Here is a 27,874-nt window from a genome sequence, read left to right on the forward strand (position 1 = left end):
CAAAATAAATAAAAAAATAATAATGTTGAGAGAACAGATGCTAAATTTAGCCAAAAAAAAATCTTGCCAATTTTATACATATCCCATTTTGTGGAGATTTTTGTAACGGAGAATTGGTCATTTATATATTCTCCCCATAAGAGAAAAGAAAGAAGAAACTCAAAACAGTAGAAACACAAAATAGGTTGCTAGGGCTGGCTTTCTCCCAAATTGGAGGACTGGGGGTTCCCGTTGGCCATTCACCCCCTGAAGGAAGTTGTCAGCCGGCAGGCCGGCCACCCGACCCCCCAGTCTAGGAGGAATTAGTGACTACCTTGCGAGAATATTTTCTTTTTAATTTTTATTTATTATTTTGGATCCGTCTGTTTCCCGCGTCACCACCGTTTACTTGTCTTTTATTTATTAATTATAAGTTCTACCGTTTACTTGTCATGTTGGCAAATTCGATGTAATTATTGACTAATAACATATTCGGTGGCCAAATGACATATTCGTAATTTTATTTCCCAAAAAAACAAAAGGAGACAAATATTGGGCCAGGCCGAAATTCATCCTAAGTTGTAATGATGAGTGGGCCCACTGTTGTCTTGACCCATCGTCATGGGGGCCCATTTTCTCTCTGGTTTCTGCAACTCAAGCTCGTCGTCTTCGTCGTCGTCTTCTTCTTCTGCTCGGCGTCCTTCTCGAGCTTTCCCGTTACGCGAAAATGGCGGTGAGTCAGAGGCTCCCCCACCTCATTCGAGCCTTGAAATCAGCCCCGACGAGGCACGTCGCCGGCAACCACCTTCTCCCGTCTCTCAGACGCGCTTTTTCTCTCTACGATCAGATCGACCTCATCGACAAAGTCCCTGATGACCAGCTTCGCTTCCAACAGTACGCCTCCTCTTTCTTATGAGTGTGCTGCAGTTTCATCGATTGGATTGATCATGATTTTGCCATCTTCTGATTTGGGGGCCGTGTGGGATTAGGTATACTGACACCGGATTCAAGGTTAACGGAGTGGACTACGAGGGCAGCTTGCTCTGTGTCGGGAACTTGCTGATGTCTTGGACCCCCAAGAAATTCTCCGAGATTACTCCTGACAGGTCCTACATTGGGCTCTGTCTGCAGTTGTTTCATTTTGGCAGCATTTCCGCTTTGGGCTTGTCTTCTTTTTAAAGTCATATTTCAAAGCTCGGATTTTCAGTAGCCAGATTTGCGCTGATTATGTGCAGTGGATCGCTGCTAATTAAGCAAGACTGTACTAATTCGATCAGGGATAGACATTTCGGGAAGTGTATGAAGTGAAGGCAGTTGAGACGAGACGCCTATCGTAAGAAAGGAATAGTTCGATAAATATGTTCTGTTGGTGGATATGGATGGTCTAATAGAGATGATGGGAATAACAATGATTGTTGTCTAGGAGCAGAACATCTCATATGTTTAAATCCCCTGGGACCCTGTTAATGGACATCTTGGCTTCACCTAGCATTTAAACGAGAAATCATTACATTGTTGATGTTACAATGGTTCTCAATTGACTATCTATGCCACCAAGGGCAAAAAGTCCATCTTTTGGTCTCGCAAATGAAAATTTGATTGGATACGGTTGCTTTGAAGTTTGAGGCTATAGGCACATTTTCTTTTTTCCCTTTCCATTTTGAAGTTAAGTGATCCAAAAGGATTTCTTATGCTCGTTTTAGGACAAACAGTGGTTGAGCATCAATTGTGATATTTCCTTAGGATTGCTTTAGATGTATCAGAAGTAGCTCATATGTACGACAAGCAAATTGTTAAGGGCAAAGTTTGTATGGAGGAAAATCTGAAGTCTAATTGCTTTAACTTAATCATGGATGGCACAATTTTGTCAGCTGATGCTCATTTATCTACCTTCTGAGGGGGATTGGTGTTGATTTTGGCTGAATGAAGGTTTTCTGAATATTCTTAAGTCACGGAGTCGATAAGTCAGCGTTAGTTGGTTTTTCTTGATCTTTCCTTTGGGCTATCGAGCTGTGCGAGTGTTGAGTTTTAGGACTCACCGTTGCAGATCTTGTTGTGGCAAAATCAAGAGTTCTGTCATCTTATTCACCTGATCTAACATTTAGACCTTTCTCCTGTCTTTGCTTTGTCACAGTTTATCCATCTTCAGCACGGTGCGGCCAATAGCAGGTGAGACTCTGTACAATATTTTCTACATGGGAAATAATAGGCTTGAAATTAAAAATTGAAGATTCATTTCTTTTGCTAAAAATGGTGGTTGCTTCGATAGTTGGAGGTTCTTTAGTACATAGATATGCTGATTGTTGCCATTTCTGTTGCACTGACAAGCTACTCTTTATCAATTCATTTGGTGGTGCGCTTTTGTTTTTTTCTTGTCCTCCTTTTGGCCAGTTAGTGGGATTTTATCGACTCTTCTAAACCTTACCGAAGTAAATGTCATAATAACTTGCCTTGCACTAGGTCTTAATCTGTTAGTGTCATTTTAATCTGGTATCATCTTATGTGAAAGTCTGAGAATAAAGTATGTACCCATCTAGCAGTTTTTGCGGGAAGCTGGTTTTTGGGGTAGGTTGAGGCTTCTTTTGTCATTGTGTGTGTAATCAACAAATTGTGAGATCACAAGTGGTTTATAATTGGAGGCCAAAAAACTAATATTGTTTAATAGACTTAGACTTCACACTTTTTTACTTGCTTCATCTTGATGTGCGTGTGGCGTATGAATTATGTTTAAGAATTAGATGGCTCCTGTCATGAACTTTCTGAAGGCTATGGCTTGTCTGATGGTTACTTTTGTACAACCTGCTGAAACTTACAGCATTTTGTTTTGCAATTATAAAACTGAATGGAACCTTGAGGAAAAGTGCTTTTCTGCTGCCAAGTGCCACTGCCAATTTGGAATGAATTTCAATACCCCTTACTGGTTGAACTATTGCATGAGAGTCTGTTGAGTCTTGTGGACAGTGACTGATATTTTAAAACTATTTAAGTCAGTTCACATTGTCTGTGGATGTGCATTTGCAATGTCTTAGGCTTTGAGTTGAAATGTGGACACTTCTAATATCCAGCATTTCATAGATTTACTTCATGGTATCATTCATGTTCTCTTTACAATTTTTTGCATCATTATAGTATGGGCATGAATCGATTCCAATGTAATGGCTGCTTTATGCTAATATTTCGAATTGGCTAATTTGCTTTGTCTGTGAATTCATTGCAGAGATTCTGATTCTTGGCTGTGGAAGGAACATTGAACCGGTAGATCCCGAAGTTCGGCGTTTTATCCTGTCAACTGGCATGAAACTTGAAGTTCTTGATTCTGTACGTAACTATAGTGGCTCCTTTCTCTTTCATGTACTTCTTGTATCATGCATTTGCTTTCTCTGTGTATTGTGTAAACTGTTTGGCATATTTTTCTTTGTGACAAGAGTGGCATAAAAGCTTTGCACATGCACACATGTTTCTTCTGCACGACTGCAGATACATGAGAACATTGGGATCACCCATTATGGCATGTCTCTGGAATCATAGCAAAGAAAAATTAGTTTTATATGATTGCACGACAAATTATCTGTTGGTGGCTGAACCCTGACACTTGATAAAACTCATTGCACCATTTGGTACTGGATTGAGAAAAATGTGGTAGGACTCAATTGTTATTTGCTGCCCTTGATTCATTTTCATTTTCTCTTATTGCATAGTGGTTAACCTTTTTAATTTAAGGTTAAATTACCTTCTTGTTCTCAGCCTTTCCTGGACAGCTTTCCCTTTTTCATTTTGGGATCTTTTTTCTTCCTAATCTTTGTTTATTCAATATTTAGATTTGTTGTTTCCATTTCCGTTCTTTAATCAACATGATGGCTACTGCTTCTTCCAATCTTGAATCCACTCCTTGCAATTTGTAGAACAATTCTTAGTTTAATTTTGATTCTACTTCGCGCTTAATAAATTTTCCGCTTTGAAATGATTATATTCAGTATTATCATGTACACTGCTGTCATGTCGTCTGATGTGACTCTGCATTCCACTTTTATCCTATTTCTCAAAAAATTGGATCCATGTTTTATATATATACATTTCTTTCGTTTTGGACATTGATATGATTCTGAGGGGCCCTGATATATGTTGCCTTTTCTTCTTCGTATTTGCCCCGTGTTTATTGGTTGCAGAGAAATGCAGCATCGACTTACAACATACTGAACGAGGAGGGCAGGATAGTGGCTGCAGCGCTTCTCCCTTACGGAGTTTCTTCATAACTTGCATTCTGTTCCGAAATTGGCCTCTCTTTTAAGGTCAGCACAAATTTTTGTTCCATGGGTTCCTCTTGTAAATTTGATGCTTGAGTGGGTAATCTTCTTGGGTGGTCTTGGAGGAGTTTAGGTCATTTTGTGAGATGCCATGTCTGCCATGTTGCTGGCGGGGTTGGTTTGTACCTTGGTATGCCTTGCCTACTGGTAATATAAACAGTGTCTCCAGTTCGGGATGAAATGTTCGGTTTGTTGGAAGTGTTGATGATCACATGAAATAAAAAAGCCTCAGAGGGCAGGTCATTCTGGGACAGGGATGAAATTTCACTGATCAAATTGAATTTGAATTGAGGAAAAACTAAAGGTCAAAATTAAGAGGACGTTTTGTGCCAACATATGATCTTGTTATCGAAATATTTCCCAACTTACGGGTACCAATTCTGCCTTAATGATACTTCGAAGCACGCTGATGACTTAAGGTCGACCGTGCTGGCCTGGGTTTTTCTATGGTAGTCTTGAAACAAATTAAGGTACTTACAGTTGATGACCCTGAGTTCTGATCTCACAACATTGTGCTGATACACTGATTCCTGGCGTATTGATCATTCCGAGTCTTGATTTTACAAGTTTTTGGTGTCCTTGGTATCCATCTGGTGGAAGTGGTAAGGCTGCGATTTCTTGGAGTGATCTTCCTGGAAGGTTTGGCACGGATGTAATATGATTGGAAAAGGACAAATTCAATTCTGGAGTAAGGTGCAATAAATTGTGCAAAGTCTCTATCTTGCGAGTTTGGAAAGTCTTTTGGACTAATAACCCCGCTCCTAAAATCTTGTTAGTTTAGTCATCGAAAAATATCACAGTCCCAGTCGACTTGCTTTACAAGAAATGAGCTAAAAACCGAGTATTGATGCAGTAATAATCTTCGATGTATCCTCTACTTCTACTTCAACCTGGATCTCATCATTCCGCCAGATGCCCGTTTTCCAAATAGATCTCAGGTATTGACATAGCAGTGTTGAGCATTTGAGTATGTGAAAGATGATTATCTTTATCAGCAAAAATTTTATATGTACACTTTTTATAGATAATCATAATTTCATAGTCTTAAGACGGGAAATAATTTTGTTTGTTTTAATTTTTTAAAATGATCTTTTTTTCTTTTCTTTTCCTTTTTTTTTCGTGTTCATTTTATAACTTCGTCTGATCTCATTTTGTTGTGATTTTTTTTTTCCATTTTTGTTTTGTGATGTTAATTGCTTTTCTGATTCCATCATTTAATTGCAACTTTCCATGAGGGAAATATCAAGTTCTAATCTTCAATATCTAATTGCTTTTTCAATTTTATTGTAACTCCTTTTTATTTCAATCTCATCCTCAACATAAGGCATCCTCAACATCACGCGTTTTTTTCTTTTTAATCTTATCAGAGCAAAAAGCTGATGTAACATTTTTAAGTGAAAAGAAATAATCTTTTTGAGAATCATATTTGAAAAAAATTAAATCAAACGCAACAAGATGGAGACTAAAGGGGCTCAATGCCAGCCACCACTACCAGGATGGATCCACAGGGGGCTAAGGAGTGTAGTCACATCCCCTACAATTTTGAAATTATAAGGAAATTAATATATTATGGTTCTTTTTTTTATGAAAAATTATTATGTTCGCCCCTCCCTCTCTAAATCGAAAGTATTATCATTATGTGCTCCCTCAAAGAGTTCGCGCCCCTTCAATTCAAATTCTGGGCCCGTCCCTGACCTTTACCCAATCAAGGTCACGAGTAACCTTTGGATGTGTCCCCCTTTTATCTCTTTGCCAAGAAAGAGTGGCAATGAGGGTTCATCATCAGCCACTAATGCCCAAGGCATTGTCGCCAGAGACATTGCTTGGGTCGGTGGCTGGCGGATAGCACGGCCTCCCACTGCCTTTATTCGTTACTGGATCCATGCTCTCCCCCTCCCTCCTCCTTCAGTAGGTTCATGATCTTCCTTTGCTCTCTCATTCTAATCATTTAATTTTCGAGAAATAGTTCTTTGCTTTAAAAATAAAGTTAGCATTTTATGTGGAAAGTTGAATGATAGGGCTAGATGGGATAAGACGTGAAATGTCGATGAATAGGTTTCGCGAAAAGAAAAGAAAAGAAAAGAATTATGACAAAATAAAAATGCTAACAAAAGATAGATGATAAAAACAATGAATATTTTCATAAAAGAAAATTAGATAGAAAGGCGGAAACAGAAAAAAGCGAAAGACTTTTTCGATTTATAAATAAACATTAAATATTTTCTTTAAAAATAAAAGAAATATATCAATTTCATTAATAAATATTTCGAGAAAAGTTTTCTCTCAATTAAATAAGAAAGTTTCTACCTACCGAAAAAAGTTTCTATTCCATAAATGTCGATAATTTATTTTTTGCTAATTTTTCATTTATTGTCAACACTTGTGACTGCACCTAACAGTAAGTAAAAGTATAAGCTCAAAATATATTTTCATCCTCTACCGAAAAAGAAAAATATTTTCTTCACTGAAAGTTGTATTTACAAATACCACCCAACGAATGCATTTTTATTTTTTTTTGGGTGAACTTCAAAAAAAAATTTTAACAATCAATTTGCACATATTATAGTTTGTATCTCACAAAATATAAAAATCAAACCTGTTTGAAGGCGGTGGAATTTAATCAATATTGATCAAAAGAAAAACAAAAATTTAAACAATGTTAAGGCGTTTGCCCAGTAACAACCCGTCACGTACATATAAATATAAATAATGTATTTTGTCATTTTGTCTTCATTCAACTTTGATGATGGGCATGATGTTATTAATTAATTACATAGTTATAAAACAATAGCAAATTGATACAAAAGGAATTTTAGAATCTTCATCCTATATATTATTAAAAAAAAAACTACTTTGGGTTTCCTCGTCGGCAATCAAGGTTGACCAACGTTGCATTAGAGTACTCAGACGCACATAGTAAGATGCCATATTTGTCATGTAATATCTGACTATAAGTAGCATTTGTCATATAATAGTATCCAAAGCTTCCAATGATATACACCAATATGGATTGATTCAAGCGATTCGATGTTTATTTTCTTTAAATATAAGGTATCGAGTTTGAGTCTTGTAAATTAAGAAAATCAACGCTAGGAAACATTTACCTCTTATTGGCTTGATCAGACTCGACTAGATTAGTTTGGAGCCATTAGGCTTCCAGATACGAGGGTGCACACTGAAAAGAAGCTTCCAATAACATATTTGTTTAAATTTCATTTCATATATTTAAAACTAGGAGAGCCATCCGAGTTGATATGATTGGGGCAAAATTGTATTTGGATCATGATACACCCAACAGCATATATAGTTGTTCTTACAAGGCAAACATTTGTAAGTGGTTATGCCTTTACGATCACTAGATTTGAGAAGCCATGTATTTGTTGCCCTAAAAGTCTTCTTGATTATCCTTCTAAGCATTTATACGACGTGAATGGAACTATTATCAATATCCAATGATAGTTTATTAAATATGAGTTTTGGGAGGATAATTTAACATTTTTAGGAGGGTTTGGCAATTTTGAGCTGCCAAATATTGGACAGAGAAGTTTCGGTACAGTGTACACCGTGGTATTCAGAGGTCTAAAAGACCCTAAATAATTGAGTTCGAGTCGAATTGATTAATAAGGAGTAAACCTCTCATAGTGTGAATTTGTTCATTTACAAGAATTGAATTTGAAATTTTATTTAAGGAAAATAAGTTTCAAATTGTTTGCATGTCCACTTTGGTAATTTTAAGTTGGTATTTACCTCTTACAAGAATTACAAGCAAAGTGAGTTCTATAAGCATATTTCTTGGAAGATGGAATTTTTCTTCTTGATGTTTTCAATTAGGAGCAATTGCACATAGCTTTAACTAAGTATAGACCCGGCAGGGATGTATAAAAATATTAATGACATTTAGTTTATTTGATATTTATTAAGAAAAATTTTAACAAGTTAGTGTCATAAGATTAAAATGATAAACTAATTGATTTAGTGAACTAAGGAATCAAAAGGGACTTCCACTTGTCAGTCTTTTATATATTGGAATCGATTGATATGACTAACTAAAATTTTTGTCCCCAAGCAAAAAAAAAAAGAAGGAAAAGTTAAATGAGACAAGTATAAAAATATGAAATAACGTGAAATAAAAGAATATATGAATCCTATGAAAATCAAATCTCAAATCTCTTAGTTCTAAATCGACTATATATGTCGCTGCACTAAAATGTCTTCTTCTACGTTCATACTTTGGAATGAGGAGAAATACACAAAAGAAAGATGAACATCTTGGGAATTATATAAAGAAACTATTACAGGCCCTGGACCTGCGCTTTCCATACTCGCCACTTCCCTATTTCTAAAAAAAATTATTATTTTTTATTTTTTGACTTTTTTCCTTGGTGTTTTTCTAGACCCGCTTGACAAGATATTCGATAACCTGATTAACCACTCAACCTAAATGATCATTATGATTAGATCAATTATTTTGATGAATATTGGATTTAACCTTTTTTTCTAAATCCCTCTTTTGCCAAGTAATTGTAAATTCGACTTGGAAAATATAGCGGATAACCCGATTAAACCCTTGACTAAATGACTGTTCGTCGGGGTTGGATCGATGTATTTTTTCCCTAATTTTTTTAGCTAGAAAATTTTCTTTTAAAAAAATTACATCAAAAATATTAGATACACAAATTAGCTTATATATGATATTTTATTTTTCGAATTTTATATCTATATTGCAAATTGAAACTCTCGGGTCCTTTTTAAACTTAATTAGAGGGATTAATTTTGGATCTTTTTTTTTTGTACCTCTTATATTCGAAAGAAGGGAATGGAGCTCTACTATTTCATGTTCATGCTTTGATCTACCCACTAAGGGTAAAGATCTACCAATCGGAGACTTCCTCTATTTATATAACTAAAACTTGATATCTTATTTAAGGATAATAGACGTCGAATATTAATTTTTGACATTTGTATAAGAAGAAACCCTTAACCTCTTTTCCTTTACCTTTCACGATTTTTTTTCCCTGGATGATGGGGCGCCAAAAGCCACCACCATTTTTGTAGGGTCGCCAACAACCTGTTGAAAATATTCTTTTGGAGCCTACTCAGGTTAACTTCGCTGAACTACATGAAATTGTTAAGCATCACGTTGACAAATCTCATTAAATTTAAAACTGAAATTGACATCTTACTAAATGTGATACAAAATTGAAAGTTGGTATATTTTCATGGGATCGACATTAAAGATTGGCGAAAACGAAGTAACACCAATTTCAAATATAATCATAAAGGATTCTAAATAATTCAATTAATTAACAACCATCAAACTCTGAACAAGTTGAAAGTGAATTAGCAAACTTTATTCATACATAATTATTTGTATAATTTATATTTGACCTATATGCCACCCACATTATTACATAAATTGATATAATGCAAATAATAAATAATTAAACCCGCGGCATCTGGAGTTCGGCGTAGTATGTGTAAAGCCAAAATAGTCAATTGTCATTGACGGGAATCCATCTCATCTTGATTATTTTTTTCTTAATACATGTTGAATTAGTTTTCTTGATGCGCTCTTGGATCTTTGATGTTTTTCTTCTCTTGACGGAGTTTTTATTGTAAAATTCATTTCCATTAATATCTTTTACTATTCAAAATTCAAATATTAAGAGTATGAGTTCAATAAATAAAAATGACAGACGACGAAAATGGCATTTGGTCTTCAATACTTGGGAAATGAATACATCATACCTTCAGATCTCGACCCCTGAAATTTTAAAATTAAATGTCAACCATCGAAAGATTTTAAATTTCTTCTGTTGAAAAATTTAAAATAAATTCAGCCGTTAAAAATAGTCAGAGGTATTATACCTTGCTTCAAATTTTTTTTTTTCCATATTTTTACAGATAGCCTTCGGTGATCTTTCTAAGATCTATATGTTCGCACTAACATGTCATTGAATCATTCATTTGGATTTAATCTCTGAAGTTGTTTAGTCCATCAATTTCTATTCTAAGATGTTTATTATGGTATAATGATGAGATCTATTTGCGTGCAAAGTACGGGATTCTTTTACGAGGACTCTTAGATAAGAAAGGTTATATAGTGGTTAAGGTGTGCTTAATTTTGCATCCGATCCCGGGTTCGAATCCCCTTGGGGCCATCGGAGCGCTTTTGGCGTGATTACCTGCTCTGTACGCCGCCGGGGGTTCACAGAGCTTAGGGATTAGTTGGGCGAAACCTGTACACTCCGGATTAGCAAAAAAAAAAAATGGATAACTAACAAATCAACAGAAATTGTGAGAAAATATACTTGAGTTTTTTTTTTGGATGATAAAGTTTATCTCAACTTTGCTCGACTAATTCATACAAATCCATGTGAATACATTATAAACTCACGAGATAGGTAAATTATTGGCCATGTGACCCCATGGGAAGGATTTGTCGCAGAACCATATCATATGTTTGCTTTTGACTCAACTAGCTCAAGAAATTCATTTTGAGACAAATAATAAACTGTTTTCAGTTTTACTATTATGGTCACCATATATTTTTTGCTAATTGGATCTAGATATTAACTTGCTGTAGGTTTGCCGCTTCGTATTTTTAGGCGGGAGTTGTAACTTAAATTGGCAGTGGATCTACAAGTGACTGAATACATGACTAATTCAAAATTTTAAGCCGGTAGAACGATGAATTCAATCATTATATATACCCATTATTTTATTGTTGATTTTCCAATGTGGAATTCAAATTTGCAACAATCGCGCTTGCGTGGCAACTTAAAATATTTCAAACTTCTCATGATTTTTTTTTAAGTTACAAAATTAGACCCATAAGCTTAGAAGTAAATATATAAAGGAGGGAAAATATAAGCAAAACGAGAGTCTAACTAGTGAAAATCGAATCTAAAATTTCTTAATTTCAGTTCAAAAAAGCGATGTTACTCCATCAAATCCGCTCTGTGTCCTGCTCTCACATACCAACTACCAAGTGTCTCCCCACCCCACACCCCACTCCACGCCCCCGCCCCAACAGCTGACGACAAGTCAAGTTTCCTTTCCATGCTCGGATTTAATTATCGATTCTGATGTGGACTTTCTCTTCCATACTCGGGTTTGGAGAGACAACTAAGGCTAAGGCGAGTTTCCTTTTTCATGTTCGGACTTATTAGCGATGAGGTGACTTTTCTTTCTCTACGCTCTTGCCTGATAATAAAGTGCGAATTCGTATTAATATGTCAACCATTTTGATACCATATGTAGAATTTTCACTTACTTATTATAGATGGGTAATCTCATATTTAATACAGATGTTTAAGTTCATAGGTGATGGTACTCGACCATCTTATAGATCTGCGGATGTCTTACTACTACTTTAATTTAACAATCTACGAGTGAATAGGGTAATTAAATAAGTCATGGAGGTGAAGCATTGGAAACCCTAAACACCATTTTTTTAAGTGAGGATCTCTGTTAGATTTTGACCTACATACCATAATTAAGGTCACCTCAGGTGATGCAGTTCTTGGGGTTTTGTATATTCTAATCGTTGATATATAAGAAGAAGGGTTTTTTATTTTATTCTTTAATCTTTATTAGTAATTGGATAAAACTGCCGACTTATCGTCGAGCTACGGCAGCAACTAAATAAACAAATAAAATTATATTTTAAATATAATTTTTACTATAGAAAATACCAATCCAGATACGCCCCAGCTGGCTATGTGGACGAGATTAATAATTAAGGACAAGAAAGGGACAAGCCCTTGGGTTTAAAAATCCGAGATGCATTTCCCGTGGGGCCTGACGTATAATCGGATATGAATCCCGTAGGCCAAGTGACCTGGACGAGTTCTTTGACTCACTTGGAGAGGTGGATTAATTGAAGATGTGCGAAAATTGGGTCATATATAATCTTTATTGCTAAAGTACAAGCCTGGGATGAATATCATTCCCCTTACTTTTCCTGGATTTACCCCATATATGCTGTGAGCATATTGCAATCCTCAAATATCGATGCAGATGATGTTAATTTATTTTATGTACATATATGAAAAGAATCTAATAATGCATAGGTCATGAGATTCCTGAATGCATAGCTTTCATTTGGTAATCTTTGGCCGTTGAATAGAAGATATAATTTTTAATAATCTGTGTGGCGTAGGGTTTGGAGATACGCGAACCACATAAAATAGAACCATATACATCAGAATCAGAATGGAATTAATTAAATTATGTTAGATTAAATTAAGGATTCCTTCCTGACCCAAATAAGAAAGGGTTTCCTTAAATTAATTCTTGGTAAGAAACCATAAGCATTGTGTTGGGAAGAATGCCGATATTGAGTAATTTTGACCGAGAAGAGAAGAAAATAACACCAGATTATAGGTGATATAAAACTCTCAAGTCGAGAAAAATATCCATGGACAAGACAGAGGTTTCACTAGATTGAGATCAGGAATCACTCTCGTGTTTCTAGCCTCGTTACAAACACAAATGTGTTCTTACAAGGCTCACCCCTTGTTATATATGTAGATTCAACATTCTAAATATTGCCAGAATATATCTTAAAATCCTCTAAAATGTATCCTCGTTAATGCAAAAAACAAGTTACAAGAGATCTGGGTCGAATAGGAAATTACTCGTACCCGAAAATAACCCAAAACCTGCCTGTTTTGGTGCTGGACGACGACCCCAGGACAGCGATTTGCCATACCTGGTCATGGTTCAAAAGCTGCGATGCCTCCCAAACCACGGTTCATGGCCCTTGCTCAAACGGCAGTTTGCTCCTCAAGCCAAGACCCAACTGCAATATGTCCTGACCGTGGTTCTCGCTAGAATTCGGCATCTCATCACCTCTCCTTGCCTTCTTCAGTCGATTCTACCTTGTTTCTTCTGATCTTTCGGGTTTTCAGTTTTCCGCGAATACAAGACTTATTGAACACATCGCTGCGGAATAAAAAGATAATATCAAATAATAATATAAATAAATTTTTTTGGAAATATCTACGTGTGTTGACTCTTTACCATGTACAATACCGAAGATAAAAAATGGTTATACATGAATTTTCAAAATAAGTAATTATGCTTGTTGAGGCAAAAAAAAAAAACGGTATGTTTACAACTAGGTTTCACTGCTCCATTAATATCCCATAACCATAATTACTACATGATATAATTTGAATATTAAATATTTGATCAATCAAATGATCTCTCTTTTTTCTTAACTTATTTCCGCATTTTTCATTCCTGTGAATTGGTTTAAGCAATTATATAAAATTTTAAGTACAACTTTTGTGAATAGAGAACATTTGACATTGGAAGAGTTTTATTCTTAATTATTTAACCGACCCAGCTCGTACCTCGAAACCTAATGGACTTCCAAATATTAGGTGGTATACACCAAAATAATAATTACCCTTTTTCACCTTAAATTTTCTTTTTTCATTTACAAGAGAGGGTGTCACCTCCCTAATTTCACAATAAAAACATAAATACCGATAAAGTTTACCAATACATTTTTCGATAAATACAATATTTTTTATACAAATATTTGAAATATTCGATGATAACAAATTTGATCGAACAACTGAAAATCTGATAAATTTCGCTTTTCACCGACTTGTAAAACAACTGAAAAGTATTTTGGGAGTGAGTTTCATGTTCAATGAATAACCATAATCTAAACTAAACGGATCATCCACGGGTCCAATCATATCAAATCAATCAAATAAAATACATGCATGATCCGTAACATTGACATGACAATGACAATGTAATATAGCGATAATAGAAGTACTAATTTAGGAAAAGATTGCTCATATTGATAATCCCTCTAACCTGAAAACGTCAAAAACCAATTGAATTGTATTTTTCCTAAAGTCATTCATCTCAAACTGTTCCTCAAATTCACTATAGCTTAACACCTCTATTTATTTGAACGAACAGAATGCAATAAAAATTGAGAGAGGCCGAATTTAATGGAACAAAAGCAAGGCGGTGAGAGCTGATGATCTTAAAGCGAATTGACAAGTGTAAAATTGATGAACAATGACGGTGGAAAAGAGGGTCCAAGGGTAACAATCTGATGGGTAATGGTCCAATAAAAACAACACATAACATATACTTGTGCATATGTATTTTTCTAAATTAAAATTTTTAGCTTAATAAACAATAAAAGAAACCTGATATATTCAAATACATATATATATATATATATATTTTCAGTATCTCTCCGGCATTTTGTCGACGTGGGATTTGCCAAGAGTGTAATAGAGATTCCATGGGTTGTTTAAGGAAGCTAAATATAAAGGGATGCAAAAAGTCCCACAAGGAGAATAGATTTTGGATTCTCTAAAAAGATGGTATAGTGTAATGGGACGCATTCGCCTAATAATGAAAACGTTTCAAGTTCGATCAATGGAATTATTCATGCTTTTTTATTATTTGGATTTCTATTTTATTATACAACGTCAATGAACTCTCTTTTAACTTTACTCCATTTAACTCCATTTATCTTCAAATCAATAACACAATTATTATTTTACATTTTTCTTCAATTTTTTTAACCATTCAATTCAATTTTTAACATTAAATTTTCTCAACTATTCATTACTTTTTCCATAATTCAACAACACAATCATTACTTTTTTTTTTCAACTATTCATTACTTTTTCACACTTTTTCTCATAATTCAACAACACAATCATTACAAACAAATTAAAATCAAAACTTAACTCAACTAAATTTTAAAATCAAACACAACCCAATGTATGTGCCCCCGCATTGCACTGTGTTTTTCGTATCTATATCACTCTTAAAGTTACTAAATGGGATTACACATGTCCTTTTATTATTAGGATTTTTATTTCATTGTACTATGTCAATGTGCCTCTTTTATAACTAAAACGAAAAGTCTCACAAAGGAGAATAAAATTTGGAATCTCTAAATTACCAAACGAAGGCATGTACCCAGCATTACACCGTGTTTTTTGTATCTATGTCACTTATAAAGTTAAAACTAAATATAAATAATTGACTTGTTGAAATTGCCTGCTACCTATATAGCCAGGAGAAATTATCGGCTAATTGTCAGCCAGATTATATTTTGCCTTGCCAACTACTTTGTAGTTTAGCCCATTCTTTTCTCTACATCTCACTTCCTATATACCGCCTCACTAATGTCTTTGTGGCATACTAACTCTTCCAAGCCTTTGTTTTGGTGCATTTTCTTTCAGTACATCAGGCTTACGAATTATCACTGATATGTTACAATTAATTATTTTCTAGTATATATAGGTTGATTAAAGCCTTGAGAATAGAATAAATTCAAAGACATCCGTCCTTTAAAAATAAGACGCTCACCATTTCTCTTTTTGTTGATGTGGCAGCTGATCAAGTGATTTTTAAATTTTAAATATAAAAAACAATCTGAAATTAAAAGCAAAATTGAAGGGGGAAAAAAAAGCTTAGGGGGTTCAAAGCGCCGGTGCGGTCTCCCCCACCGTCAACTGTCCCCAGGAGGAGGTCATCAGAATTCGACAAGGGACAAGGAGGGCGATCCCACAGTGGTGTCTCCCCTGCCAAAAACTGTCCCCAAAGACGAGATCCTGGATGGGTTTGACCCCTTCGGTGACCTCCCTCAAGGGCAATTGCTGGCAGCGGGAGACCCCATAGGCATTTTGCATCCCCTTCAGTTTTCATATTTTAATTTCAGATTATTTTTAAAAAAATATTATTTGGAGTGTCTCATCAGTTACGATTATATGTGGTATTCAGACAGTTGTCGTATGAGCAAAAAGAGGGATGGTGAGGTCCCATTTTGAAAGGAGAGAATGTTCTTATTCTTATACAAAATTGTAGGGGTGGCCTATGGAATCTATCATTTTTTGAAATATGATTGATGGTCTAGGTCGCTTTGCCTCATAGGAATATCTGCTACGTACTAAATACAAAAATTTGATTTTCTATCAAGTAGATTCTCTTAGAAAGAGGAATATGCTTTAATTTTAGTTGGTTCAAATTGATCAGTACTTATTCATCTTAAATAAGATCTTGGATTCGAATATTGTAAATGGAGAAAATCATTGACTATAAGAGATTTATTCCTTAATGGGCCGACTTGGCATAAACTAGATTAGTCAATGCCCCGTGGACTTCTGAATACTAAAGAACATATCAAAAATAAATATACATTAATTATTACAATATTACACAATACATATATATATAATATGAAAGTCAAAGTTTCCTCTTATTTGTCTCAATTTTAGTTTTCAATAGCTCTCATAATTAATAAAAAAAATCCAAACTTTTATCTTTTCTCGTTTAGTTTATTTTTGCTCCTATACGCCCTAATATTTTTATACAATTATTTTTAAGTTATAAACAAATTACCAATAAATAAATATATATATTTCAGCTTTTTTTAATTTTATATTTGAACTTGTCGTATGTGTTAGGTTTCCAAGATTTTCCTTTTGTCACGCTCACCCCGCCTCCATCGTTGCTTCATCACCTCGCCCTGCACTTTAGTTTGTTAACATAAATCTCGAAATAATTTAGATAATATTTTTCTTTCGCGGATCTTGAAAATGATAATTCTTTTGTCATTATACCTATTATATCGGTTTTAATTAAATAGTAGAACCCCCTTATATATGATTTGCTACTTCATATAGATTATTATGAAAATTAGCTGGACAGCTGACCTTCTTAATCTGTTTTTGGAAAAGTAACGACGTCAAACTTTGGCTTTTTTTTATAAGGGAGATCTTGTATTTAGTATAATGAATATAAATTCTAACCATTAAGAAAAAAGTATGGATAGTTTCACTATAAAAATCAGACGTGAACCCTTAATATTGTTATATTACACCCTCTTTCTCATGTAAAATTTCAATTTTAAAGTAAGAGCTACCACACGTAATTTATAAGCATTTGTTAGTACCACCAGCACAGTGGTCTAGTGGTTAAACATCAAGCGTTCCACTTGAACATCACGAGTTCGAACCTCACTGAGGACGTAGAGCTCGCCATTATGTGGGTGTATTATGGGATGGCGGTGGCCAGCACATAATGCTTGATCAGTGGGCCTTGACTTAATTCACTAGTGTGTTGGTGGGGCTGCGGTGACCAAGTTGGGCTAAAGTCTCAGCGAGCTATGGCGAAAGGAACATTCCGTGGCGGTTAGGTTCCCTTAGTTGGGGCAGCCACAGCAGGCTAATAACCAGATCTAGCCTTTTACTTATAAAAAAAATAAGCATTTGTTAGTTCCGCCATAAGGTAACTGTCATCATTTTTGTCTTACTCAAAACTGCATCATCATCCCTCGGTATGTCTTTTTACTTCACAACAATTTGACCTTTTACGTAGACATCACGATCAAATTATTTTTTTTTCCAACCTCAAAGACTTTAACGGTGCTTTTGGTTTCAGAGTTAAAGTAATTTTGATTTTGATTGTGGAAAAGGACAAAATATTGTGTAGTGTGTTGAGTTAAAGTTAAAGTTAAAATTTTTGACTTGTGAAATATGTATTTTTATCGTGTAGTGGATTAAGTTAAAGTTAAAGTTAAAATTTTTGTGATTTTAACCCTGAAAACAAACGGGTTATAAATTTACAAGTATTGTCATTACGTTCAAATATAATATACCTAGAGGAAATTTTCACCACTATCTTTTTATACACAATATACTTTCTCACTTTATATTAGGGTAAATTACACTGATAGTCAAAAAAGTTTTACAAATATTTCAATATGGTACAAAAAGTTTCAAAGTTATTTCAGTATAATACAAACCGTCATCTCGCCATTGACACCGTCAAGTCAATGCTGATTGTGCAAAATCGGTTTTTGTGGGATGTTACATGATGGTGCAAAATGTTTTGAAGTTGTAACTTAATAGTACAAAATGTTTTACGTAAGTCACATGATGGTGCAAAATTTACAGTATTGTAAAGGACGGCTTGACGACGTTAATAGCGAGATGACGATTTGTACTATACTGAAACAACTTTGAAACATTTTGTACCATCAAGTAACAAAAAAAACTTTTTGTATCATATTGAAACATTTATAAAAAATTTTGGACCACCAGTGCAATTTACTCTTTTATATTATTTTGACAGCTTTTACGCACTTGGAATATAGTGGGGCATACAATAAAAATAAGGGTGTTACCAAGCCAATCGTTTTTTGGGGGAAAAATAAAGGAAAAGAAATAGGCCGATCAAGTCGGTGAGCTTCAAAGCATGGCTCGCCTCGTCTGTTTTGAGCTTTTCTTGGGTTTTGCTTGATTACAAGTTAATAAAATAAGTGTTTAAATGTTAATTACATAAAAAATGTACAAGAAAGAAAGAGAAAATGAAAGATAAGGATGTAATCTACTTGATCATTGAGTCAATAGCTACTTAAGTTATGCTTGTTTGGACTCAATTTTAAATGCTAAAAATTTAAGATTTAAATAGAATAAGTGTTTAACTGATTAAGTGTAAAGTGTTTGATTGGATTAAAATTATAATAACTGAAATTATACTTAGTTAAATGCCAGCAATTTAACTTCTTCACACTTTTGGCCACATTTTATTTTAATTTTTTAAAATTCAAAAAATAAAAAATTGAAACTTTCAAAAAAACAAGGATTGAAGGGTTTTCAATCGGAGAGGGAGGGGTGGCTCCGATCCTGGCCACCACCGCCCAAGGCGACGTTGCTGGCCACCTCGTTGGTGCAATGGTAGCTGAGATTAAAGCCACTACAGCTTGGGATTGAGCTTTCTCCTTCTTCGATCAAAGACAAAGAGTTGGCTCGATCCTGAGTAGCGGTGGCCCCAATCTTGGCCACCACCACACGAGATTGAGCTTTCTCTCTCTCTTCGATCAAAGATAGAGGACTAGCTTGATCTCGGGCGGTGGTGGCCCACTATCCCTGCTGTCATCGCCCTCCTCTCCCATCCCGTCACCCTCCCCCCTCCCCTTCCTTTTTTGTCCCACATGTCCCAAAGCCGAGTGGACTAATTTGCAAATCATGTAAAAAGTTGGGGACTTTGTGGCAAATATGGTATAAAGAGACCCTGGCGAAGCGAGCCGGTAAAAAAAGAAATTAGGTCCCCACTTTCTTAATCATTAAGCATTTTTTTGACTGAATCATTATTAACTTCTTTTTTGTGTTATCAAACAAGTTGAACTCAATTAAGTGCTGCAAATTTAATTTCAACACTTAATTTGAGTTATCAAACACGTGCTTAATAATGAATAAGGAAAAAAATTGACTTAATGAAATAAATCATTTTTCACTTATTGGTGTTCTTTTCTCCTCACAAAATATTTTATCATCATTATCATTCCATCCATCTTCCTATACATTTCTTTCTTTAACTAATTAAGTACTTAATTTTCAAACACTTAATTTATCAAACATCACTTTATCAATTTTTGGTTGGAATTCAAACTTAAGATGTATCAATATTCATGTCATTTTACGTGGACAAATAAGAAAGACTGGAGATACAAATTTTGAGTACAAACCATGCATGCCAGCAGCACTACACAGAACTAGTATGATACCCGGTGCAACGCATTGGCACCATCATCTTAATTTTCATTATTATTAAGAATATTTAATTTTATGAGTTGATTAATAACAATTTTTGAAATTAAATAAACTCATAGTAGTTCCGATTTCAAGAATTTAATGGTACAAATCATTAAGACAATTAGAATAAGATAATTCAGTTTATTTAGAAGAATCAATAAAAATTTCAAAGAAGGAAAAATTCAAGAAGAGATGACTTAAATTCTTAAAATTCTTTTTTCAAAAAATGATCAGCAATTTTAAAAAATCAAATAAAATAGTTTAAATTCATACATTACCTAAGTATGAAATAAATAAATGCGACAAAATTAACTACAGTTTATTATTTTGTACGGTAAAATTTAGAGAAAAAGTGAAACTATATATTAAATATTATTTACTTCATAGTTAAACATATATATTGTTATATTGTTTTATAATATTATTATTTACTTCATAATTAAGTAATTTATATATTATTGCATTATTTTTTATATAAAAAATTTAGAAGAAAAATTATAATTTTATATACTAAAAATAAAATATTTTTTAATAAGACGAAATAGTCATGTGAACACACTTATTGCTTTCGTATTTTTATTCATCGAAAGTCCAATATAATATATTATAATTAAAATAAATTTATTAAATATAATAAAAATTTACTTATTATGTTATTTTATAATAATATTATTTCTTCATCACTAAGTAATGAATACATTATTTTATATAAACAATTTAGAAGAGAATTTTCTGTACTAAAAATAAATATTTAATTTGCATAATAAAACGAAATAGCAATGTGAAAGCTCTTATTTTTTATTCATCAAAAGTCGATTAAATAAGTAGAATAAAATATAATAATAAAATTTTTATTAAAATATAGTGAAAATAAACGAAAATGAATCATTGTCGCAATAATACGGAATTCAAATCGCACTCTCTTCGGCATCGTACGGAATAACACAACTTTCATATAGATACTAGGGAGATGGCCCATGCTATGCACGATCATCAATACCCGCTAATTATAGATCATAAAATATAAATTTGAATGATATTTTTTTAGTTATTATCAAGTAATGGCATGTCATCAAAATTTATATAGAAATTCATATAATTGATATATATTAATTGAAATAGTGATTACATCTTATATTTAAGAAAAAGAAAAAAATATTTACTTTACTCATTTGATGTTGACATAGTGTAATAGTTCTTTGAGCTGCATGACTTTCTTTTTGTATACGATCGTAGTTTGTTCCAAATTCTTAGAGATTTTTTCCATAAATCTCCTTGTAGAAGGAACATCGTTGTTCATGGCCCGTAAGAAAAAAAATGTGTTGTCATGAACAAATAGTAATGAGAATGGACAAGAAAAAAATTCTCTCAATAACAAAACATGAAAGAGTAAAGTATATGTGGTTGTGAGGTTTCTATATAGAGGGGTAAAATAGTTAAAATTATACATGTTAAGAAATATTAGGTTGTCCACGTATCAAAATACAATTGGTTGCATGATAGTAGTTTCATGCATATTAACAGGTATATTTTGTTAAGGAACAATACATATCCAACTCGTAGAAGAAGTACCAATTCATAGAAGACAGTCTATTTTGTAAATAAATTCATTTTGAATATTATATATTCTATTCCACTTTGTAATTTAAAATCTACACATTACTTAACTATAAATTAAGTACATGCGACGAAATTAATTCAAATTAATTATTTTATACATAACATTTTGAGAAAAATAAATGTATATATTAATATTGTTTACTTCACAATCAATTAAACACATATATTATTATATATTTTATTATTTACTTTCTCGTTAAGTAATGCATATATTTTTTATATAAAAATTTAGGGGGAAATTATTACGTATATATTATAAAATGAAAAATTATAATTTGCATAATAAATCGAAATAGCAATGTGAGGCCATTTATTTCTTCCTTATTTTATTCAATGAAAGACAAATAAAATATCTTATAAGTAATATAAATTTATTAAAATATACTAAAAATAAACGAAAATGTAATTGTAGTCTAATGTGAATGCATTTATTTGTTTCATTTGTTTATTCATCGAAAATTGAATAGAATATATATTATAATTAAAATAAATTTATTTAAAATATATTAATAAATGAACGAAAACGAATCACAGTCGCGCAAATGCGAAATTTGAATCGTACTCTCATTGATATCGCATGAAATGGCTCAATTAAAGAAGTTGATAATCCTTCTCTTTGAATAATGTCAGAGTTAATATGTGCTTCGTAAGTAGCAAAAAAAAAAACACATTTGTGAAAATTAATTTGAAATTTATACATTATTTAACTTTCAACTAAGTAAATGTGATAAATTCAAATAAAGTTTATTATTTTATCAAGTAAAATATGTAGAAAAAAATGAAAGTATAGGTAGAATAGAATCCGTAGTACCCATACTACCCAAAATCCTAAAACCCTAAAACACTATGTCATAATAGATCTGAACACTTGCACCGAAGGGGTAGAATGGGATACGTAGCATGTGAGAAAATCACTGGCTTGATCGAGTATACTACCAATCAATTTTACGACAAAATTCATTAAGATTAATTTGTTGTAAAACTCATAGAAAAATAAACATACATATTAATATAAGATTTACTTCATTATTAAGTAAACGTGTATATTAATATGTTATTTTATATTTTTATTATTTACTTCATCGTTAAGCAACGTACTTATTATTGTATTGCTTTATACTATTATTATTTACTCTATCGTTAAGAAACGTATTTGCGTAATAAAACGAAATAACAATATGATCGCACTTATTGTTTTCATTCGTTTATTTATTGAAAGTCGAATATAATATATTATAAGTAAAATTAATTTATTAAAAATATAATAAAAATAAACGAAAACGAATCACACGTTTATTTATCGAAAGTCGAATATAATATATTATAAGTAAAATTAATTTATTAAAAATATAATAAAAATAAACGAAAACGAATCACAGTCGCGAGAATACGAAATTCATATCAATTGAAATAGCTCAGCTTTCATATGTATATATAGATATATAGATAGAGATATACAGATATATAAATATAGATATAGATACGCTATTTGGTTTAATTTCGTATTTCACAATGACGCCACATTGATAAGCTCCAGGAGCTATTGGCTCCATGTTGCTTGACTCGCTAACAACCTTTGCTTGGAAGGTCCATTGAAAAGAAAAAGAGCGATACCAAAATGTATTACTAAAATATGAACATGACCAAGTTATAAAATTTCCGCTACAAGAAAGGTACATGTGATTAGTAAAATAAAATAGAAATTCTAATAGTGAATAAAGGAAAATAGATGGTCCCACCACAAGAATTGAATTTGGAACCTCTTAATTACCAAGTGAGGGCTTGCGCAATTACGCTACACCTTATTTATTCAAATTATTGAAAATTCTACTAGACTTATAAATAATCTGAGCTTATATCCAACTCAAAAATTTTAGATTATTAGCTAAGTGGTGGTATCAAACTCTCTAATAAAATCATTGATTTCTTCTTCTTATTATTCTTTTAAGTGAGATCCCTATTATCCTGATCACAAATTACAATAATTCCATTTATTTGCAAGATGGAAATATGACTTTTACAATTATTTTGGAGTAACCAACATGGGTTGATTTTAGCCCGACATGCAACCTCTTGAATTAAAGAGTTGTTTTCACACCTCTTCCCTTTAAATAAGGTCTCAGGATCAAGTTTTGTGAATGGAGAAATCTACTATCGGAAGAGTATTACCCTCTAGTAAACTGAGGATACCCAGACCTAGATTAATGTGATCCATTGAGCTTTTGGATACCAAATGGTGCAAACCGCGAAAACAAAGGAGTATGTAGAATGGAAGAAAAATGAAAAGGGAGTAACTAGGCTTGCATTTGGTTTTCAATTTGAATAAGTGATTCAACTCAATTTGATTTTATGAAATTATTGCAAATATTGACAAATATGTTAATGTGAGAATATATATATATGTATGTATATATAGTTGTGAAAGTATATGAGAAATTTATTATTAAAAAATTAATTATAAAAAAGTAAATAGAAATTTATTATTAAAAAATTAATTTAGAAAAATAATTAGGAAAAAATATGAGTGAGAAATTGTTATTAAATGGTAGAAAAAGACGAAACAATAATGATTGTATTGTTGAATGTGGGGAATAATAGAATTGAGTTAAGTTGAGTAAAATTATTATTTAAAAAAAAATTTACGGGAAAAACTTAAAGGATGCAAAAGGGAAAAAAACTTATTAGAAAATTTTTGAAATAAAAAATTTGGAAAAAGCTAAAAAAGGAAAAGTTTAATTTATGAGGAGTTATTAGATATCACATATTACACTCTTAAATTGCTCACTATCGTTACAGGTAACTTCTACAATGGAACATATCAAATTACGCTCATTGGTAAAATTCTATTTTTTTTTATCTTTTAATATTAAAGACAATGTTTTAGCTTATAGATGTTTCAATAGAGTCACAAATTCATCGGGTCACTATAAAGTACAATAATGTGTTCCCTCATTCATCTAAATAAATTACCTTCATGTTAGCGTATTAAGACCCATCCCCGTCAATCAAAATCTTGGATCCATTCCTGTTTCTCACTAGATTCTCTAGTCCAAATGATTGTTCGATCATGCAATCAATGTAAATGAGAATCAACAGATATCCCTAAAAACTACTCTTTGTAGTCTTCTGACAGATTAGATATTGAATCTGACGGGAACAATGATGAGGCCCGGAATCAATTCCTTTTTTACTATACGAATTAATCAAAAGCGCGACACCATTATGAAAGCCGCAAATGATGATTACATTTCACCAATTAGAAAATGACCTTTCCCCGCCTTTTTCAGCTACTTGCAGTTTCGGCAGTTTATTTATGGAGAATGGGGAAAAAAAAGTTTCTCTTTTTTCTTTTTTAATTAAAATTTGTAAATGAGATCCATGCGCATAAAACGAAAATTGATAAGATAAAAGAAAAATCACTTTTAGTTCTTCAAGTTCAATTTACATTTTTATCCTCAACATTACATTGTTTGCTCATAATATAGTCTAGGATCCATTTTTCCATCAAAAAGGCTGACATCGCATTTTCCTTAAAAGGAGTTAATTTTCAGAAAATCACAAAGAACAAAATTTAAGAAAAAGGGAAATTAGAGAATGGAACGGCATACTGCACAAAAGAGAGAGAGAATGGAAGAGGGAGAAGGGAAGGAGTGGTGGTCCTGGTGGGTTAGGTGTGGCCCCCACCCCTTTCGAAATTGAGATAAGGGTTTTTTTCAGCTTTTTTCAATCATTTTATTTTAAAGAAAATGGCACGTTAGCTTTGTTGATGAAGATTCGACATGACTTAATGAAAAAGCAGTGCAATATTGAGGAAAAGATTTAATTAAAAAAATTAGGACAAAATTGAAAAAACAAGGAAAAAAAAGAGACTTGAGAAATAAAATTCATTGTTTTTCAAGTTCGTAAATGAAGAAAATTAATATTTGGAGAATTTTATCTTTTACTAGGTCGACTCGGTTCGAAGTGATTTAGTTGGGACTTATTGAGCTTCCAGATATCAGAGTACATAAAAAAAGTTATTGCTTTAAGATGTTCTTAATATTCTAATATATTGAAAATTTAAAATCTTAATATATCTAATTAAAAAGATTTTGATATATAGTTGAAATTATGCTGAAGATTATCATATATAGTTGATCTGATAGGTTGGGTATGATATGCTGGCCCAAGAAAATTAAATAAATGCTTGAGGGTCAACCCAAGAAAAAAAAATTCAGGAGAGTTTGCTTGGGAAGATTTGTGAAGAACGGCAGTTCTTACATCCAGTCACGGAGATTTCCACGAGAATCTAAATGCTATTTTAATTTTCAAAATAGTCTCCAAACTTTTCACTTTCTCAATCACACCCTTGACAAAGAAAGAACTCTCTCCTGGGCTCTAATACGAAAATGAAAATGCAGAATTAAGATTACCTTATGATGAGACTTAGACCTATCTCACATAAACCAACGTGTCGATCATTACTGCAAATAATTCACAAAATCGTATTTCATTTTCAAACTCTTCTCTATCAATTCAGTCTTGAGCATTACCTTGAGTAAATTGTTCCAATTCATGTGCAAGAACGCTTTTCATTGCCAAGACCTTATTTTTTAATTCAATTACGCTTTTTAAGTCACTAAAATGAAACTCATTTATTGAATCTATCACTTTTTCAACAACAGAACTCATCAGAGAGAGATATACTCAAGATTCAGAAATTACTCAATGAAGTGAGGGTTTCGTAGAGACCGTGTTCTTTTTTTCCTTTCTTGCCTTACTTTGCTGACCTTCTCGAACTCATTTGAGTAGAAGGATACAAATTCGAGATTGGATTTGCCTTTGAGGAAGAATTCCTCAAATTCACTCTGTCTTAGAGTCAACTCCTTTAAATTCAAAGAGATGATCTATCTTTTCAGATAGCTTAAGTACCTTCGCATTTAAAGAAATTAATTGATCCGATATAGAATTAAGTAACCTATAACCTTATAACAGGATCCTTGCCTTCTCCGTGGTCTAAATATAGACAATCAAGATTAGGACAACATTCTGACATAACTTGTCGGAATTCTCACTTCGGGATTTTCAAATTATCGTGCCCAAGAACTAGGTCTTTCAAGTTTCTTGTATTGACTTTGATCGAGAGATCGCTGAAGGCAATATTGTCCCCAAGGAGCGATGCTCCTTATGTCTAGACCTTATCTATATACTCCCGTCATTTGGTCTCGGCTTCAGACTATTTAGCATAGATGAGATCACTCTGTGCTAGAAGATCACATAGATCTTCCCTGAGACTTTCACTAAGAAAATTTCCCTTCAACCAATTTTGGCTAGAAGACATAAACGATGAAATTGTTTATTAACATATACCTTGGTTTGAAGCTTCAGGGTCCACTAAGCTTTCGCTTCTGCTGCAAGCCCATCACCGGCGTCAGAGACTTTTCTGTGCTACCATTGCTTCCCTCACTCAAGATGGCATATAGGAGAAGAGAGAATTTTAGAAGCACATTGATGTTATTACCACACTCTTACTCGTGCTCTGTCGGACTAGGAAGAGAGAACATCCATTCATACATGGCCGATGCCCATAGCACTGTTAGCCAACTCATCTTCAATTATAACGACACGACACATCGAACAACACACTGATTACAAAGTGACAAAGGAATAGTACACACATATACAATACTCGAATGCAATAGAACATTTGATGCTCATCTACTTGTTAAACACCACACACTTAGCATTATTGCCCAACATTACTTTAGTACTGCTATCTCCACTATTAGCGAATATATTCCCTTCGTGTTGCACGTTTGTGGTGACGTCATGGTTGATGTTTAGTCAAGCCATCAAGGCTTGGGCCTTAGGGTCTTTCGGCCCCGGATCCTATTGAAGTGCTTATCTCGGACCACTGCAATCTATTTCCAAAGCTTGAAGGTCTTGGGCTTGATCTTTAATTCAAGGCTTCTATCGTAGAATTGTAGAAGCAGATCTTCCACCTTGTCCTAGTAGGTTTTGGCCAGGCCCTCTTCCATGTAAGTGACAAATTTGATTGGGATTGAGGCCATGACGGGTCCATCATAGAAGACGAAGTACTTTCGTTGTTTGGATATCATATATTCTAAGACAACCTCTAGATACTCTAGTCGCATCGCCTTCTGCTTGAGCTTGTGGACTTGATAGGTATTCCAACAAGTCTCTTTCGTGACTTCTGAATATGGATGGAGCTATCGTGGGAATAAGTTTACAGCCTCCATAGGATTAACATCCCAATACCGATAGGAGTTATAGATTTGTTCTTCGACTTCTTCTTTATTGGTGTTGCTGATCATAGCCCTCACATACCTTGGGAAGTACCCCAAGCAATATAGCGTACTCTGAATTGGAGTAGGTAGC

The 27,874-nt window shown here is 33.2% G+C and overlaps 1 protein-coding gene and 1 long non-coding RNA gene across 2 annotated transcripts; one reads left to right on the forward strand and one right to left on the reverse strand.

Moving 5' to 3' along the window:
- The first annotated feature begins 652 nt into the window (after nt 1-652).
- On the forward strand, nt 653-4,536 carry LOC116189623 (NADH dehydrogenase [ubiquinone] 1 alpha subcomplex assembly factor 3). Its single transcript, XM_031519373.1, has 5 exons — nt 653-873; nt 969-1,085; nt 2,114-2,148; nt 3,197-3,297; nt 4,146-4,536. Exons 1-5 carry the CDS (start codon nt 707-709, stop codon nt 4,230-4,232), a joined length of 507 nt encoding a protein of 168 aa, XP_031375233.1. The 5' UTR covers nt 653-706; the 3' UTR covers nt 4,233-4,536.
- An 8,132-nt stretch (nt 4,537-12,668) lies between these two features.
- LOC116189510 lies at nt 12,669-27,174 on the reverse strand. Its single transcript, XR_004152408.1, has 2 exons — nt 26,846-27,174; nt 12,669-13,232 (listed from the first exon to the last, which is right to left on the reverse strand). It is a non-coding gene; the product is annotated as an uncharacterized LOC116189510 (long non-coding RNA).
- Between the last annotated feature and the right edge of the window lie 700 nt (nt 27,175-27,874).

The sequence above is a fragment of the Punica granatum genome, chromosome 8 (genome assembly GCF_007655135.1).
Source record: "Punica granatum isolate Tunisia-2019 chromosome 8, ASM765513v2, whole genome shotgun sequence".
Lineage (NCBI taxonomy): Eukaryota > Viridiplantae > Streptophyta > Magnoliopsida > Myrtales > Lythraceae > Punica > Punica granatum.

Excerpts from the sequence above, each read along its gene's own strand:
- LOC116189623 (XM_031519373.1), top strand. The coding sequence starts at position 707 with ATGGCGGTGAGTCAGAGGCTCCCCCACCTCATTCGAGCCTTGAAATCA. Across the intron at positions 874-968 it reads GACCAGCTTCGCTTCCAACA|GTATACTGACACCGGATTCA; the intron begins GTACGCCTCCTC and ends GTGTGGGATTAG. Across the intron at positions 1,086-2,113 it reads TCCGAGATTACTCCTGACAG|TTTATCCATCTTCAGCACGG; the intron begins GTCCTACATTGG and ends GCTTTGTCACAG.